Source organism: Canis lupus, chromosome 34 (assembly GCF_011100685.1).
Source record: "Canis lupus familiaris isolate Mischka breed German Shepherd chromosome 34, alternate assembly UU_Cfam_GSD_1.0, whole genome shotgun sequence".
NCBI lineage: Eukaryota > Metazoa > Chordata > Mammalia > Carnivora > Canidae > Canis > Canis lupus.
This window is the reverse complement of record NC_049255.1, coordinates 21626883-21646522: the sequence shown is the minus strand read 5'-3', so window position 1 is coordinate 21646522 and position 19640 is coordinate 21626883. Positions and strand designations below refer to the sequence as shown.

The window sequence follows — 19640 nt, the reverse complement described above, 5'->3', positions numbered from 1 at the left end:
TGTTAGTACTGAAAGAAAAAAAATGCCAAGTCAGAATTCTCTTGATTAGAAAAAATATTCTTCAAGAATGAGGGCTAGGGGCGCCTGGGTGGCTCAGGTGGTTAAGCATCTGCCTTCGGCTCAAGTCATGATCCCAGGGTCCTGGGATCAAGCCCCGCATCAGCTCCCTGCTCAGAGGGGAGTCTGCTTCTCCCTCTCCCTCTGCCCATCCCCTGCCCACCTTGTTCATGCTTGCTCTGTCACTCTCTCAAATAAATAAATAAAATCTTAAAAAAAAATGAGGGCCAAGTAAAGATGTTTTGAAAATATATATCACCAGGGATGCCTGGGTGGTTCAGTATTGAGCATTTGCTTTAGGCTCAGGGAGTGATCCCAGCGTCCTGGGATCAAGTCCCACATTGGGCTCCCTGCATGGAACCTATTTCTCCTCCCTCTCCCTGCATGGAGCCTATTTCTCCTCCCTCTAAATCTTCTGGAACAAATGAAGAGTATCAGAAATGAAAACATCTATTTAAATATAAAATACAATTATATATCATAGCTTCTTTGAAATACATATAATTCTTCTTTTTAAAAGATGTTATTTATTTCTTTGAGAGGCAAGAGAGTATAAGTTGGGGGGAGGAGCAGAGGGAGAGGGAAAAGCAGACTCCCCACTGAGTAGGGAGCCTAACACAGGGCTAGATCCCAGGATCCTGAGATCATGACCTGAGCCGAAGGCAGATGCGTAACTGACTGAGCCACAAATGTGCCCCACGTACAACTTTTTGAAGCAAAGTTTATAATGTTATTGTATGGGGTTTAAATGCACATAAAAGGAATATGCATGACAACTGCAAGAGAAAAGGTCAGTGAAGAGGAGGTGTGCCACATGTATATTATGTATGTATGTATGTAGGTAGGTAGGTAGGTATATATTTAATGTATATTATGATGTTTTGACATATTAAGGAAGCTTTTCTGTCTGGGGAGAGACTGCCCTTCTTGGGATTAGTCAATTCTTAGAGATGGCAAAGAGTCCAACTCCAACATACCATTGATATGAACATAAAACAACTCAGGGCCATACATCTTCTATCTGGTCCATACACCCCATGAGGCAGTATTTTTCTGCCTTCATGAACCCAGGGTCAGGTAGTGAGAAACGATGGATTACTCTTGTGGCTTAAAGTTCACCCAAATTATTAAAACTAGCTAAACTCACATTGATGTAATGTAATGCCTTGCTTTTCCTGTGGAAACTCCAGTAAAGGCCATAGTCTAAGTTCTCTTGCAGCTCCTGCCTTTTCACCCTCCTAACCAACACTGGTGACTTCCCCTGTGGCCCTATATAGCATATATACCCCCTATCTTGGATCTGTGAGTATAATAAACTTCTTTCCTTTTTTTTTTTTTTTTTTTTAACTTCTTTCTTTTAAGCCTCCTTCTCATTTTCTCCTGTGGCCACACTGACTTTATCATACCATATCTAACATTTACATTCCTAGAACAATATGTTTACAAGGTTTCTGTTTGAAGTGTAGCATTACAGTGTTAACTCTGAGTAGACTGTGAAAAGTTAAATACTTATAAATCCTTCAGCAATAGTTCTCAGTACGGAGTGATTTTGCCCTTAGGGTACATTTGGCAATGTCTGGGGGACATTTTTTGATTGTCATAACAGAAGTAGGGTGCTACTGGCATCTAGTGGGTATAAGCCAGAGTTGCTGCTAAACATCCTACAATGCACAGAACAGCTTCCCACACCAAACAATTGTCCTGCCCAAAATGTAAATAGTGCTGATGTTGAGAAACGCTGCCTGAAGCAACTATAAAATTACATAAAATGTTACAGCTCAAGAGCCAACAGAAATATTAAAATTAGATTATGAAGAATATCTAAATAATTAAAAAGAAGGTTGAAAAGAGAATAAAAACTAGAAAGGGGAAACAGAAAACAAAGAATAGGTGGAATCAACTTCAATCAAATTAAAATTGTATAAAATGTAAAGGGACTAAACACTCCAATTAAAAGGCAGAGATTATCAGAATGGATTAAAACTAGGACTCAATTATGTGATCTCCTTAAGAAATTTAGTTTGAATACAAAGACATGTAAATGGATTAAAAAATATTTACTGTGCAAAAAATTAAGTATAAAAATGATAGAGTGGATATAATAATACTAAATATAAAAATAAATTTCAAAACATAGAATGTTGCTAGAGATAAAGAAGAACAAACATCTCATAATGAAAAAAGCTCAGCTTTTCAGGAAGACATATTAATCACAAATGTATATGTACATAATAACAGACCCTCAAATACATGAACCAAAGAATAATGAAATTAGATGCAACAAGAAAACCCCACAATGATAGTAGATTTTAACATTCATTTCTCAATAACCAAATAGTTTAAAAAAATCAGTAAAAATACAGATAACCTAAAGAATACTGTCAAATATAACGAACTGATATAAAAAACTACATACAATTTTTTTCCAATGAACATGATACATTCACAAAGAGTACTATCATCCAGTCAATAAAACAACTCTCAATATATTTACAAAGATTAAAATTAAGCCTGTATGTTCTCTAAATTAAAATTAAATAATATTAAAATCTCAAGAAACCTTCAAACATTTGGAAATTAGCTAATACAAATTCTAAAGGATTCCAAGATGAAATCACAAGGAAATTAGCCAACACAAATTCTAAAGGTTTCAAAGATGAAATCACAAGCAAAATTAAAGACTACCTCTTGCTGAATGATAATAGAAGCACAACATATCAAAATCTATGAGATGCAGTAAAGACAGTCCTAAGAAGAAAATTTATAGCTTTAAATATTTGTATCAGAAAAGAAGAAATGCCTAAAGTTGATGCCCTTGGGTTTCAAATTCAGAAGCTAAAAAAAAAAGAAAAAGTAAAGCAAAAGTAAGTAGGAGAATGGAAAAAAATTAAAGAACAGAAATCAACAACATAAACATCAGATGATAGTGAAAATTAACGAAGTGAAAACCATGTTCTGGTAAAAAAAAAAAAAAAACATGAAAAACTTGAAAGGTCTATTGACAGAGAAAACACAGAGAACCAAACAAAATCAGGAAAGAAAAGGGGTATCACTAACTATCTTATAGCTATTAATGGGGTAATAATGGAATATTATGAACAAATTTACACTTTCAAATACAACAATATAAATAGATGTAACAAATGCCTTGAAAAATACAATGTACCAAAATTAACACTAAATCAAAGAATTTTGAAGTAATTTTATAAAACAAATTAACTTTGTTATCAAAAACTATCTCACAAAGAAATCTCCAGCCCAGAAGATTTCTTCTGTAAATTCATTCTATCAAACATTCAAGGAAGAGATGACATCACTCATATACAAAATCTTTCAGAAAATAAAAGAGGAGGGAACACTCTCCAACTAAATTTATGAGGCCAGCATAACCCAAATACCAAAACCCGGTGAAGACATTGCAAATGTGAAATAATAGACCAATATCTCTCAGGAACACAGACACAAAACTCCTTAATAAAATATTAGCACATCATACCCAACAATGTGTAAAAAGAACAAAACATTATGACTAAATGCATTTATCTTAAGGATGCAAGGTTGATGTAATGTTTGAGAATCCTAATAAAAAATAGGATTTAAAAAATAGGATTTTTTAATTAAGCAAACGGACAGAAAAATAAATATGCATAAATAAACATAAATTCTTTAAAAATTCTTTAAAAAAAGGAGGATTAACTCTATCAGATATTAAAACAAAATAAAAGATTATAATAATGGAATCCACTTTGTACTTTAATGAACAGATAAATGGAATGGTGATTCCAGAAATAAAGACAAATACACATGGTAAAAGATATATATAAAGAGAAAAAGATGGAGTATTGAATAAATGATTCTGAGAAATTTGACCTGCCATTTTGGTAAAAAATAAAGCTGATTGCATATCTTTTTCCTCACTTAAGGTAAATTCTAGATGAAATGCAAATTTAACTATCTAAAAAATAAAATCATAAAAACACTAGAAAACTGGGAGTATATTTTATAATTTCAATGTGGAGAAAGCCTTCCTCAAAAAGAAATAAATTTAAAAAGTTTATTTGAAAGACTGATAAATTTGACAAACTAAAATTCAAAAAAAAGTAAAAAAGAAATAGCATTATAAAGTTAGAGATATGACAAACTGAGAAAAATATTTGTAAAAATATAAGGCAGGAAAGGGGACAAATTCTCTTATATAGAACAAGCTCTTAGAAATCAATAAGAAAAAAAATCAATATCCCAATAGGAAAAAAAAATGGGTCATGGTCATAAATAGGCAGTTCACAGAAAAATAAATAAAATGGCTTTCTAACATAAGAAAAACATCTTCAGCTTCCTTCAAGTTCTAGCAATGGAGATTAAAACAAAAATGAGATGTTTTCTTTATCTCACTGGCAAAGTAAAAAAAAGATTCATAATGTGCCATGTTGGTGAAGGTATATGGAAAAAGATATTCGTATACTTTGTATAAAGTCCAAATAATATACTCTATAATATAATATGTTTATAATACTATATATAGAGTTAATTGGAGTCACCTTTGTTGAAGGCAATCTGGCAATATCTATGAGTTGAAATTCATATGACTTTTGACCTAATAATTCCAATTACAGAAATCTACATTATAGATACATTTTTACATCTGTGCCAAGTACCATATACAAGAATACTTATAGCAATTTTTTTTTTACTTATAGCAATATTGTTTGTAGTAGCAAAAGTAAAAATAAATATCCATTAATGAGAGTCTGGATAAATAGATTAGCTTTCAAATAAAATATTCTGCATCATTAAAAAGACTGAGGTTGATCTATAGACGATTATATAATAAAATCTCCGAGGTTTATCATTGGGTAAAATATCTTGAGGCAGAGCAGTTTATGACATATGTTCTCACTGGGTAAAATACTTTATGATAAATATGCATGTGCAGATACATAGTTATAAATATGTATAAACAGACATAAACACATATAAAGACTTTAGATTCTTGTATATTTGTAAACTATTACTTTAAAACAACAACAAGTAATTATTGACTATTACCCTAAAGAGATACTGCTTGAGAACTGAGAGTCTAGGGTAGGAGAGAGATTTCCTGAAAAGAAACATTTTATGATGTTTAAAAATATGTTTATAATTGCTTGTATTATTGAAAATCCACCAGTTCAAAAAGTCAGCAAACAAAATCAATTTGTCACATCTTGCATCCATGGAAAGTAAATTAAAAAACAGATCTTTAATATGGTTTGCTTTTCTGTAAAGAAACCAACCACTTGCTTGAACTTTGCTTTTTTCAACATTGTGGAAAGATGTTTCTGCGCTTACTATGTGCCAGGCCCAAGGCCAGGTGTTTAAAAAATAAAACTAAATAAACAAAAAATGTATTTGCCCTCAAGGAGTTCACCATTCAATGGGAGAAGCTCATATTCAAAGGCTCAGAGGAAGACTGCTCTCCTTCTGGCTTAGATCTAAAATATTTAGTAAAGACAGTTCCTTCCAAGACAATAATAAGAGCTTAGTTCAGCAACCCTTCCCTATAGATCTCACCAGGTATCTTGGTGAATGTCAACATCTCTGAGATAGCTGATGTCATCTCCACTAAGCTTCCAGGGAAGACCTCAAAGAGACTTCTTTTAATAAGAGCTATTAACCATCATAGATTCTTGTCCATTCATCTTTACAGAATAATTTCAATTTCCAAGGGCATTACACTTTTTCTCACCTCCACTCCTTTGGCTGTGCTCTTCCTTCAGCTTGGAATGTTAAACTTTTGTTCTTCTTTGGCTACTCCTATCCAACGTCAAATATATTCAAGTCCTTCTCCCAGAAAGCCTCTCTGATTCTCTGCCACACCAATTAAATTGAGGATCTTTCCTCCACACTCCTCCAGCTCTTTCCACCTTACGCCCAACCATCTTTTTTCTCATGTTCTCATATTAAAGCACAAATTTACTTAAAGTCATATCTCTGGTGTCTGATGTAAAGTAGAAACTCAAGAATTGATTAATTCAACCATGGAGTTCACTTTTCTCCCCTGAGTCCACCCAGCTTACCATACTAAACTGAACTTTGTGATTGACTTCCCTACATGGCATGCCCCCATTGAACCACTTTTCCAAATCTAAGGCATCACACTCACTTGTCCAGTGATATCCCGGGGAAGGCAAACTTGCCCAGGCAGATTCGGTAGACAGAGCTCAGGGGAATCCGTTGCAACTGCACACAGCTGAGCATGATAAAGTCATATTTACAGATCCAGAGAGTCTTGTCTGTGACCAGCAAAATCCTCTCCTTCTCATTGTTCCAGTGGTCTATTCTGTAGGAATCATCATGGAGAAAAATGGTTAATGGCATGGTCTTTCCAAGTTAAAGATTATGGCACTCAATGAAAACATCTCTACTAACACAGAAAATAGGGAGGTTTGATCACCTCAGAAGAGGGGTTGACCAATATCTAATGCCATCCTCTCTCTCTTTCTCTCAGTCCAGCCCTATGATCAAGGGAGGAGGGAAGATGGAAGATTACAGAAAAAGTTATTGCAGAGATGAGTACCCATGAAGTGATCCATGAGGGGAATGACAAGTTTTTATCATGTTGGCAGTCACCTGATTTCTGTTCCATCACATGTTCCCTGTTCACTAGAAAAACTTCATCTTGTTCCAAGGACACCAAAACATCTGTTTTTTATACCCCAATTCTTACCATAAACTTTACTCACTACATACTAGTTAATTCTAATCCCCAAAAGTTGTGTTGCTGAGTGGGGGTAGAATGGAGACAAACACAGATGCACTGACCCCAAAGCCATCACTATATCTGCCCATCCTATCATTTCCTTGTGGTAGAAACACAGTCAAACAAGTGAAGTGGTATTCTTATGAGACAAAGACAAAGTAGACACTAGATAAGTGTTTGCTAAATTGATTTGATTTGGCCTTGAAAGCCTTTCAGTGTATGCATGGAAAATTCTGACTCCAACAGAATCTCCACCAGAGAAAACAAGAAGAAATCCAAACAGTGGTGTCTGATTAGAGAAAAGTGAGTGTGGTCTGTAAATCCTCTCACCCATGGCACTTTTGCTGTCTATCTCCTATAGCCTTTAGGATATAGTACTCATGACTTTTATTAGAATTATTTCAGTACATGATTTGTTTTCCCTAAGAGACTTGAAGAGGATGATCTGTGACTGATCCATACCTTAATCCTCAATACACAGAATCAGTCTAATATAAAGATAGAATGGGTATCCCATTCCCATTCATTCTCACATAGTAACCACAGTTCTATTTTAAAAATACAAACAGAATGACATCATTCCCCTGTTTATTTTATTAAATAGCATCTCTCTAATCTTAGGAAAAAATCCAAGTTACCTATGGACTACAGCATTATCTCATAGCAGGCTAAGAACCCTAATTGTCCAAATCATAGTTCAAATGCCTCATTTAAAGAGGATTTTTTCAGCTTCTATATACACTTGGCCCTCTATCATGTTCTTTGAAAGCATCCTGATCCTTCTTTTTTTGTGGACCTATTGCTTTTTGTAAGAAGGAATGATATGTAAAATATTTAGAAGTAAGTACCATGTAGACACTGACTGATCAGAATGGACACCAAAAATAGAGGGGAGGACAATGGCAGTCATTGCAAGCTCAGCATTGTGTGTGTTTGAGTGTGCATGTGTGTGTGTGTTCCATGAAGGCAGAAACTGTGTCTGTTGGGTTACTCATTCTACACAGCTCCTGTCAAATAGCCTACACTAAATAAATATCTGTTGAGTGAATAAATGATTGCTAATCAAAATTTTTGGAGGTTATTGGGCTGGATGAGGGCAGGAGTGAAAACTTCCAGTTCTATAACCTACTAACTCTGTAAACTGCCTTTGGCTCATGCTCCTTATTTGTGAAATGGAGACAATACTAGCACATCTCCTAAATTTGGGGAGAGGATTAAAGGAAATTATTCTCTATCAGTGCTCTACAAATCAGCTGTTATTATCACTGGCAGAGACCTAATCCACTAAGGAATTTTGGGCAACCCAAATATATACCATTCCTCAATATAGCATAATCTAAACACAGACAGGCAAGACTTAAATCAGACAGCCAGGACTTAAATCAGTGCAAGGAATAGGAGGACATATGAAAGAGAGAAAAAAAATGGATGAAAGAGAAGAGAGAAGCAGAAAATGGAAAAATAAGAAGGTTGGGATCCTTGATGGAGGCCCTATTGTATGGTGGTCATGATGTGGTTGGTATACGTATTAGCTCTGCATCCCCACAACTCTTTGAAGAAAATCACACCCGAACTCAGTCAACTAGAATAAGATAGTAGAGTCAGTGGTGTAGAGTCTGAGAGATGTTTAAATCCTGGTTCTACGGTGTTCATCCACTCCAACGCTGCCATACTCAACTCCTGATCCACTGAGAAAAGGAAAGAATTCTAGATAATCTGTTTAACACTCTCAGTCTTAGTCAGAAAGAGACCGGGGACTCTGAAATGTCTTATCAGATATCTACATAAATTTCTCTAAATAGCTTGCATCTACTTAGCAGCAAGTTAAAAGCTGCTGCCTAATAAACCAGACTTGGTTTTAGTCTAAAAAAACCACAGCTTTTGGTTGAATGGTTTTACTGAAAATGTCAGCACTCCATAATGAGATTTATTTTAAAAGGTAAAGGATTTGGGAAAAAAAGAGAATTCTTTTTAGGAACACAGAGTGCTCTGCTGTGACACAGATTCTGCATAATTCACATGTCGGGAAAGTCTGAATTCAAGTAAACACACAGGTTTATAAATAGTTTGGGGCCACATCTCTAGCTCCTGGGTGGTATACGTATTTATTTAGACTTCAATCACACCTTTTTTCCCCAAATAACTCATGGAAATAACATTGAATTCATATTCCCAATATTAACATAATTGAAGTTGGGTTGGCAACAATATCCACAACAAATATAGGGGTGGGAGTAACAGTAACATATTGTGGAGATTTACAAAGTCCTTGGATGTTGATGACCCTATTAATCCTCACAACAACCCTTTGGACTAGATGTTATGTCTCTGCCTTTAAAGACAAGGTAGAGACACAAAACCTAGTCATGGTATTGGCTTTCTTTCCAGTACCATCCACCTCCAAATAGAGGGTCCTTCAGTGTGGTATGAGAATGTGGTAAAACCCACTTCTGGAAGGAGTTGATGTGATGATATATACCACTCCTGGGACTGTTCTCTCTGGAAAACCTTTCCCCTGAGAAAACACACATCACTGTACCTTTCAAAACTTGTCCTCTTCCAGAGTTCCCTATCCTGGAAAAGAACTCTCCTTCCACCCACTTATGCAAGCCAGAGACTTAGGAGGGAGTCATTCTGGACTCTCTCTTTTCCTCACCTCACCTGCCGGGTCCTAAACATTTGACTCTCACATTATTTCTCAACACCACCCACTTCTCTCCATCTTGACCTTCACCATCTTGACCCAGTCTTCCCTCACCTCTTGCTTAGACTATTTCAATCACCTCCTTACTAGGGTTGAGCTACTAGTCACCTAGACCCAGGTTACCTACATCTGTTCTTTCCCTCATAACCTCTCCACCATACTGCAATGAAGGGAACCTACTGAAAAAAACAAATCTGACCCCATCTCTTCACTTTGGCTTCAAACATTCAACAGTTCCCCAGAGGTCTAACAAGAAATGAAAGAAGTTCTTCACCCGGTCTAAGACACCATCCATAGTCAGGCCCTACCTATTTCTTCAATTTCATCCCAGGCCCAGTCTCTCCACTCATTCTTCTTGATCTTTCGGTTTCTTGTATTCACCAAGCCCACTCCTACTGAAGGGATTTTGCATATGCTGCTTCATCCTGAGGTTCTTCATCTCACAGCTATAGTGCTGAGCTCAATTACTCCTTACTCAGGCAAGCTTGTCCAGACCTCTGTGACTACTTCTGTTCTTTCTAATGTACACTTACATAACACCACACACTTCTCCTTCGCAGTACTTACCCCAGATGCAATTTTACAGTTATTTCTATGATGACCTAATTAACGTCTGCCTCCGCTCCTCTACTGTAAACTCCACAGTCAGTTCTTTACATTGTGTCTCCAAAGTCTCATGTGTCCAAAAAATATTTCTGAAATGAATTAGCAAAGAATGAACAATCTTTGTGCTGTGCAAGCCATATGCCTTGGCTCACACTGTTTGGGAATCCTATCCTCACGTTTACACGTTGAAATACTCCCCCATAAAATAGCACAGTTTCAAAAACTAATCAGTAACATTGGGAAAATGTTCATGCCATAAAAGTCAGAAAAGAGCAGGATACAAGATGGTACCTTCAGTGTACTTCCAACTTTGTGACAACAAATCCATAGATCAAAATGGTAACCCTGATTATATCTGAGTGTTGGGATTTCAAATGACTTTCATTTCTTCTTATGCTTTCATTAGCCAGAGCTTAACTTCTTTTTGCAATGAACATATACTATTTTTATGATAAAGAGATTTTTCTTAGATAATAAATCTCATCTATCCTTCAAGTCCCCAGTTAAAATGCTACCTATTTCGTGGAGACTCACCCTCACCATTCTCCAGCCCACCCCTGCAAGGTAGGTGTAATCTTTCTTTGCATTAAATATCTACAAGATTTTTATCAGATGTGCCTCGGTTGTCACAGTCTGCTCTATATTACAGTGATGTCTATCTCCATAATGTCCTCTTGTTACCCCACATTTGATGAGAGACCTTCTAGTGTAGAGAGGTGTTTTAGTCCTGTCTGGGTCCCCTTACTAGGCCCAACACAGAGCCGAGAGAGATCATGGTCTCAGCCAATGAGCAGAGCATGAAAAACTAAAACTAAGATTCATCATCTTAGTTGTGAGATCCAGTCTCTCTTGGCAGAGGATCTGCCACATGTCCTCTTGTCACTACCATTCCTCAGCACTAGCTTCCATGTCTCTATTTGATGAAGAAAGGCCTGGACACCCCAGTATAAAAGGGAATCGAGGAACTCCGGGAGATGTGTGGTTTCCTGGGATGACAACAGTTTTGCCAGCAGAGGGCAACAGCGAACCAGCAATGACAGGCGACCGGTCAAAGCAAGTTTCCAGGCCTCCACCCAGTTACTCAAACCATCCCAGATGCTTTTCCAGTGGCCCTAGGCCTACACCTAACAATACTTTCAGTTGCTCTTTTAAGGCGGTGTCAAATCAATTTGTGGTTTAGAGATGATTTTCCTCCAAAAATATGTTTTTTTCTAACATTATTCCACCACACTCACATGCACGTGTGTGTGCATGTGCACACACAAACACACACACCATTCAGTAGAAACATCTTCCCTAATACTGAAGAGAGCGACTATACCTGGTTTACAAATCCACCTTCCTTTGTGTGCCCCTCCAGCCTCTTAGCATAGCCCAGACCTTAAAAGAGGAAGACAGTTTCTTGGCTGGCCAGAAATCGGCAACCCAGGAGGAAAACACTGAATCATTCATTCCACACATATTCCCTGAGCACCCACTGGGTTCCAGGCCCTGAAGAGAATCCAATTTGGGTTTGCTCTTGAAACATAAACAGATGAAAAATGCATGGCATTGAAGCAAAGCAATTTCCCTCCCCCTGAGTTAAGTGAAGTCTTAAAAAACCTTTAGCTAAATAATCCACATTAAATTCTTTCAATCATTTCGTTATTCTTTCCTGGGGCCTCTCCAATTTGTTTAAAATAGGGGACCCTCCAAGTAAACACAGTATTCTAATAAAAACCGAATGCCCACAAACCTTCTCTGTTCTCAGATCCCCTGACCTGACTTCCTGTGGTTCAGTTTTCTCCCCAGTACCTCATGGAGCCAGGCATGTTCCAAGCTCTGTGGTAGCTACTGGGAATAGTGAGAAGAGTATTCTGCTCTTAAGGAATACACAATCCTCTAAGATGTGACACAAACTCATGTAAAGAAGAGCTAATATGACACCCGAAGATGTGATGAGGTTTTATAATTTTAACACAAGTCCACAGACTCAGGTCTCCAGATTCCCAGCCCACTGTCCACAGGGCTGAGAAAAAGGAACCCTAGGCATCCATCGATCTGATGCCCTTGAAGAAGGTTCTTTTATCAACACTGCATTTCCTGCTGTTAGGTATAAGATCTCAGTGTTATAAAAAGCACAAGTTGCCAAGCGTGAACGATTCTTTGGAATGAATATACACTAAAAGTTTTCAGAAGTATTAATTGTTTAAAAAGATTTTATTAATGAGAGACAGACAGAGACATAGGCAGAGGGAGAAGCAGGCTCCCTGCAGGGAGCCTGATGCGGGACTCGATCCCAGCATCCCATTTTTTTTCTCATCTATAAGCACTTTAATTTTTGTATTGTCTTATTTGGCATGATTTCTAATTCAGCACATTCAAATGGGAAAGAACATAGAAGCAAATACATTGTGCTGCCCCTCGGAGATCTCATTTTCCTGAGTCATTAAAATCCAAGCAGCTTCCATTACTAGCTAGTTTCAGGAACAAGAGTAACTTAGGTCAAGATCTTTTATTTATCATTCCTAATCCCTTTTAATAATTTTACTATGAATGTTTCCCTAAATAGTATGTAGTATTACTTTATGAGATTGATCCATGTTAACACATGTAACTCTGGACTCATATAGACTGCTTTCAAAACTGGTATAACTATTTTCAGGAGAAATTTAATAAATTCTAGTAAAATTCAAGATTTGTAATCCTACAACCCAGGAATTCTTCCTCCTGAGAATTATACTTAGCCTAGAAAATTTTCTATTTTTAAATATGAGTACAAGGAGACATGTACAATAATGCATCACATTGGTGGTGTTTGTAAGCAACTAGAAACTGTCTAAATATCAACCCATAGAGGGAAGGATAAATATATTTTGGTATATTTATCAAATGGAACAGTACATTACACTGAAAATAAAATTCAGACCACATCTGAATATGGTGCAGCAGCTTCTGACAAGATTTACATTAGCACCTAAAACCCAGTATTTATATCATAATCTTTTATCAAATGATTCATAGGTTATATTTTAATCAATTATTCAATTTAGAGAGAACACATCATTATTCTAATCATGTTTTGTATGCAGCTCCTCCTTTATCTTACAAAAGCCATGACCTGAGCCTAAGGCACACACTCAACCACTGAGCCACCCAGATGCCCCAGTATTAATGTTTTTAATACCTTCTTATTGTATACCATTGTAGGACAGACAAAGTGTCCCCATAAAACACAGACAGGATAGACCTGGAAACATTCATTCACGTATCCACAAAGACCATTTATTTTCCTGAGCAAGAGAAATCTTCTCTTGGAGTTTCATATTGTTCTAGTTCATCAAAGAAAAGACAACGATCAATTTTTCCCTCAGAGAACAAAGAAATTTTGGGGTTCTAAAAAATATAATAAAACTATAAACAGTTTTATTTAAATAAGTATACATATATGTAATTTATATGTGTGTATGTATGTGTGTACATATATATGTATATACCCACCAGTTCTGAAGCTTCTGAGATCTACATGCACAAATGAATAATTCTGGCATGTATTTTTCTTAAGTTATAACCAAAGCCTTCATTCATTGGGGGTCTTCTCTGGATCAGCTACTGTGCCAGATATTATACAAATATTATCTCTTTTAATCATCATCAAACAATCCTGATGAGCACAGGTGAAGAAACAGAGACTTGGGGAAGCATAACAGACTAAATGTTTCTTCCCGTCAAAATTCCTATGTCGAAGCCCTAACTTTCAAAATGATGGTACTAAGTGGTGAGGCGACTGGGAGGTGATTAGGTGTAGATGATGTCATGGGCATGGAGCTCCCACAATGAGATGACTGCCCTTATAAGAGGAAGAGACAGGAGAACCGCCTCCGCCTGGGATGTGAGGATGCAATGAGAAGGCAGGAATAGAGACCTCGCTGAGAACTAAATCTGTGGGCATCTTGATCTTAGACTTCCCAGCCTCCAGAACTGTGAGAAATAAATGTCTGTTGCTTAATCCACCAAGTCTATGGGCATTTTGTTTTAGTGACCTAAGCTGATTAATATAGGAAGCTAACTTGTTCCACATAACATAGCCAGGATTCATCCGAGGTATGTTTCACTTTAGACACTTATGCTCTCCTCTTTACCAAACCACCATTCATTAAAAAGGCAATGAAATCTCTTCATGTAATCAATTAATTCTGCTGAGTGCCTGGATGCTTGATGCTTGAACAACATAGATTTGAACTGTGTGAGTCTACTTGCATGCAGATTTTTTCCAGTAAATATAGTATAGTACTGTAAATATATTTTTATTTTCTTAATAACATTTTCTTTCCTCTAGCTTACTTTATTGTAAGAAAACAGCATATAATACATATAAAAAATAGGTGTTCATTGACTATTTGTGTTATGGGTAAGGTTTCTAGTCAACAGTGGGTTCTTCGTAAAATTTGAGAAGTCAAGAGTTATACATGAATTTTTGACTACAGGGGTGGGAGCTCAGCACCCATGACTCCTTTGTTGTTCAAGGGTCAATTGTGCTTTATTAAAGACATTATGGAGGTGCTCAGACTATAAAGACTATAATTACCCCTGTCTTCAAAAGCTTATCTAATGTGGGAGAATAAATCAGATATTATGGTATCGAGTGATAAATAATAATGTGGAAATTTGTGTACAATACTATGGAAATCCCAGCTAATGTCTAACATCGATTTCATGCTTACTTTAAATGAATTTTTGGTCTCAGTTCTTCATATAAATTACTTCATTTATGGTTACAGTAATCCCATGAGGAAGGTAGAGACATTATCCTCATTTTATAGATGAGGAACTAAAACATAAAAAAGATTAAATAACTTGCCCAATTCTGGAACTGAAATTCAAGCTGAGGGTATCTGCCTCTAGAGCCCATGCTTTTGATTAAGCACTCGGCTCTACCTTAAGGCATTTAAAAACACCAAGGAAATGAGGCAAGGCTCTGGATAAAGTATGCTTGAAGAAGCTTTTGAAATAGCTTGATGCAGAAAGCAGATTAATTAATTTTAGATAGAGGGAACAGTGCAAACATGCAAAGCAACATGTACAGAATGACTTGTTGGAAGACACGTGTTTGCACAGTATGTAAATGAAAATCATGAAAACAGAATTACCATAAAAAGGGAGGGTAGCACTCACAAAGATTCTGACTCAGGATCACTGAGATGGAATCCCAGGCATCTATCCTTCGAAAAGCTATCCAGATGCAGATCCAAGATTCTGAAAGACCAAGACATTTTCAGGAACTGATCTAAGAATTTGAATCATACCTAGGAACCCTCAGGCACTGATGTGGAACCAGTCTGAGCCTAAACCTGAAGAATTTGTAGGTGGCACTGGAAGATTTGTGGATTTATCCAACATTTCAGAGTGGAATGCTACAGAGTATTTCCAAGGAGTACTTGTCCAATGCAAATAATTAATCATGGCCACCTTCACTTTATCAAAACTTCTTTAAACTCCAGGAATGAACCTCTTCTGCTTCTTAGTCTTCCAGCCAAGATAACTAACCAGAGAGCATCAGTATATTATGTCATGGTCCCAACCCAGTCCTGACACAGAGAAATTGCTTTGTGAATGTTAATTTCTTTTTTTTATATCCCTTTCCTGTAGGCAGAGCGTACTTGACTCTGTAGTTTTGTCAATACTTCTGTGAGCTTAAGACTCATTTTGACCACAAATGGGTCTTCGTTTCATGGTATATTTTAAGTGCTACATTCCTGAGCAGTGGTGGGCTTCCTAACATTCAGGCCCAGAGTTAGAGATGCAATTCTGTCCCTTCCTAGCTATGAGACCTTGCAGAGTTACTTATCTTTTCTAAAATCCAATTTCCACATCTCTAAAATGAAAATGATAATAATGCATATATACCTCAGAGAGCTGTTATGAATTCTAAAAATAGTACAATAGAGCCCTTAGTAAAATATAAAGCCCACAACAAAGTATTTGATTTTTATTGGCTATTAATGTGATAGTGATGATGTTAGTGATGACGAAGGAGGAGGAGGAGAAGAAAACGATGAAGAATAATTCTTTTAAATTACCTGTAAACACTTTTGCAACAGGGATGCCTGGGTGGCTTAGTTGGTTAAGCATCTGACTCTTGATTTTGGCTCGGGTCATGATCCTAGGATCATGAGATTGAGCCACAAGTAGGGGCTATGCACTGGGCATGAAGTCTGCTTAGAATTCTCTCTCTCCTGCTGTCCATCCACCCCCTCAACCTTCTCTCTCTCTCACACACACAGAAAACAAAAACAAAAACAAAATCAACACTTTTGCAACATTGATTGATTTAACAAATAAATTAATGGGTAGGTGATTGGAAGTAAATCCACTTAAAGATAACTCCTCAAAACTATTACAGTTTTCAGATATACAAAATACTTCCATTTCAATTTCCTAAAATTAATAGAGTAGTCATTAATTCCCTATATATATTACATGTTTCTGTCTGCCTGTTTGTCTGATACAGCTGGGAGTGTTTCCTTATGTTGGAAGTTATATTTGAGTTAATATGACTTACTTAAAATACAGATGATACATTATATGTGAGGTTCTCTCCATAGACAGCTGCCATGGGAGACCTTAGAAGATAAGGACCAGGAGTAGTAGAAAAAAGACCTAGCAAGAAACCCATGAGATTTTCAACTGCAAGAGTCGTGTTATACCCATTGAGATATCTCAGACAGAGAAATCAACAGCAAATTTAAATATGAGCCCAATTCATAAGTCATAAGGGCAGGTGCTAAGGATTACTACTCACAGTAAAGTCATTGATTTGCAATCAATTTTCTTCTCTCTATGTGCCTTACAGAAGGTATTTCTTGTTTTGTTTGGTTAAGATTTTATTTATTTCTTTGAGGGCAAGACAGAGAGAGCACAAACAGGGGTGAGGGGCAGAAGGAGAAGGAAAGAATCTTAAGCAGACCACACTGAGTGTAGAGCCCAATGTGGGACTCAATCCCATGACCCTTCGACCATGACCTGAGACGAAATTAAGAGTTGGATGCTTAACTGACTGAGCTACCCAGGTGCCCCAAGGAATATACTTCTTTAGAGAATTAATACTAGGTACCCAGTCCAGAAATAATCCCCCTTAAAGATTTAACATACATTTTATTGAGCCATTATTGTGCTCCAGGCTCTACTGGTATACTGGTGAGCCAAACAAGCCTTTGTTGCTCTCATGCTTACATTCTAGGAAAGCACACAGACAAAAGGAAATGGACACATAAACATAGAGACCTAGATAAAAGGGAGATGAGAATATCTGTGGAAACAGTATCTAGGTAAAATGAAGAGCTACTGCAAAGGCCCAAAGACAGGATCCATCACATTTTATTAAACAGCAAGGAAGCTGGCATAACCAAGGCAAAGGAAACAAGGAGAAGGGAAGGAGATGTAAGCAGAAGCTAAATCACATGCTGGAACAACCAAAATTTCTTTGCGATCTATGAATGTTTTTCATATCAAATGGTTGTTATCCTCCACTTTAGAGATGGAGAAACCAAGCCCCAATAAAGTGACATGCATCTAGTACCAAGTGAGAGGCAAGACCAGAATCCAGCTATTTGGACCCCATCAGCCCCGGCTACATACATCCCATCCAGATGCTTCCCCCACTTATTTTTCCTACACAGCCAGGCAACTTTGCTCTCCCTGTCATGGTACCATCAGTAAGAGGATATTTTAAAAGCTACACAGAAGAAAAGACTCTGGGCACACCCCATTCTTCTCTCTTTTCCACAAAAACGACTGAATAGCTGTTGAATAGCTCATGTCCCCCACAGCACACCAGGGGCTAACAGGAGGCCAACCCCCTGAGGAGTTCTCTCCTCCCCTAAATTGACTTTGGGGTATTCACTTGATCAGAAGCCAAAGAAGCTGGCAGGAGAACAAGGCCTAATTTTGAGAAGGCGGCAGAGAAGAAAGAACACTGGGACAAGACACAACAAATGCTCACTTCTTGCCACCTCCATTGTATTATTCTTTTTAAATGGGAGAGATGTCTATTTACTGTACTATGTGAGTTCAGCAATTTGGGTACAGGAGACACAGCCCAGATCAGTCAAGCCCACAAAGAGGAGATGTATAAATACTCTGAGGAATCCCACAGAAATCCAAGAGCAGGAACCATTGCACAGTTGGGTTTTATGAGAGCTGGAAATCCACAAGAAACAAAAGCCCCTACTCCCTCAGGGGCTGTCTCTGTCATGACTACTCTATCTCTCCACACATTGCATATTTCCTCTTGACTGCCATGCTCCTCTGCTTACTACCAGTGTTTGTTCCTCTTTAATTCCACCTTGTCTATGACCTTCGTTTCTTTCAATCTGACTGTACACAAACTTCCAGATCTACTTTAATAGCCACTCTAGCTGTTTCTCCCAGTTCAAATTCTCAAGACCTGGAATTCGTTTAGTCCAAATCATTCCTTTGAACTGTCTTTTGGGGTCATGGGCCAGCTAATGGATTAGCTTTGTCCAATCAGCTATGGCCAGAGGCTAAAGTTACTGAGCAGAAAATAGGAGCTGTTGGTGAGATGTACTTTATTCTTCGTTTTCAGAATTGTTCCAGCTATTCTGATTCCTTTGTTTCCATAAAAAATTTCAGAATAAAATTGTTTATAGCTGCAAAAAGTCTTGCTGAGATTTTAAAGGAATTATGTTAAACCTACAGGTCACATATTGGAGGATTAATGCCTTGACTGTACTGTGTCTTCCAATCTATGAATATGGTATGTCTCTCATTTATTTAGATCTTCTTTTATTTCTTTCAGCAGCATTTGTTAGCTTTTAGCATGCCAAGTCCTATACATATTTTATTAGATTTACACTTAAATATTTTTTTCTTTGAGGGATTATAAATGTCATTGTACTTTTAATTTGTTTTCACTTCTTTAATGCTAGCCTATAGAAATGGATCTGATTTTGTATGTTGATCTTGTACGCTGCAACTTCGTTAAAGTAATTTATTAGTTTTGGGAATTTTGTTGTAGATTTCTTGGATTTTTCTACAAAGATTGTCATGCCATTTACAATTAGGGTCAGTTTTTATTTCTTCCTTTCTTATCTCTGTGTCTTTTATTTCCTTTTCTTGCCTTACCGTGCTGGCAAGAGCTCCCAGTACTATTTTGGATAGTGGTAGTAGCGACAGTAGACTCCTTTGCTTTCTTTCCAATCTTAAGGAGAAAACACTGTTTTTTTCCCACTAGCATGCCATTAATTACAAGTGTTTGTAAATGTTCTTTATCAAATTGAAAAAGTTCCCCTTTATTATTTTTCTGAGAGCTTTTATCACAACACATGTGTTGAATTTTGTCAAATGCTTTCCCATCATCAGTTGATCTGATCACGTAATTTTTTGTCTTTAGCCAGTTGATATGGTGGATTACACTGATTAATTTTCTAATACTGAACCAGTCTTATATTCCTAGAATAAAATCTACTTGGTCATGATATATAATTATTTTATATATTGCTTAATTTCTATTTGCTAACATTTCAATAAGAATTT

The 19640-nt window shown here is 36.9% G+C and overlaps 1 protein-coding gene across 3 annotated transcripts in view; it reads right to left on the bottom strand.

Moving 5' to 3' along the window:
- Nucleotides 1–19640, bottom strand: part of TPRG1 (tumor protein p63 regulated 1) — a 136901-nt gene that overhangs the window by 67558 nt on the left and 49703 nt on the right. For 2 of the 3 annotated variants that reach the window (XM_038583680.1, XM_038583682.1), the window contains 2 exons: nucleotides 15261–15341; nucleotides 6200–6376 (listed from right to left, as the gene is read on the bottom strand). In XM_038583680.1, the coding sequence (XP_038439608.1) occupies nucleotides 6200–6376; nucleotides 15261–15341 (258 nt within the window). The remainder of the gene's footprint in view (nucleotides 1–6199; nucleotides 6377–15260; nucleotides 15342–19640) is intronic. The other variant, XM_038583681.1, reaches the window with a different exon arrangement.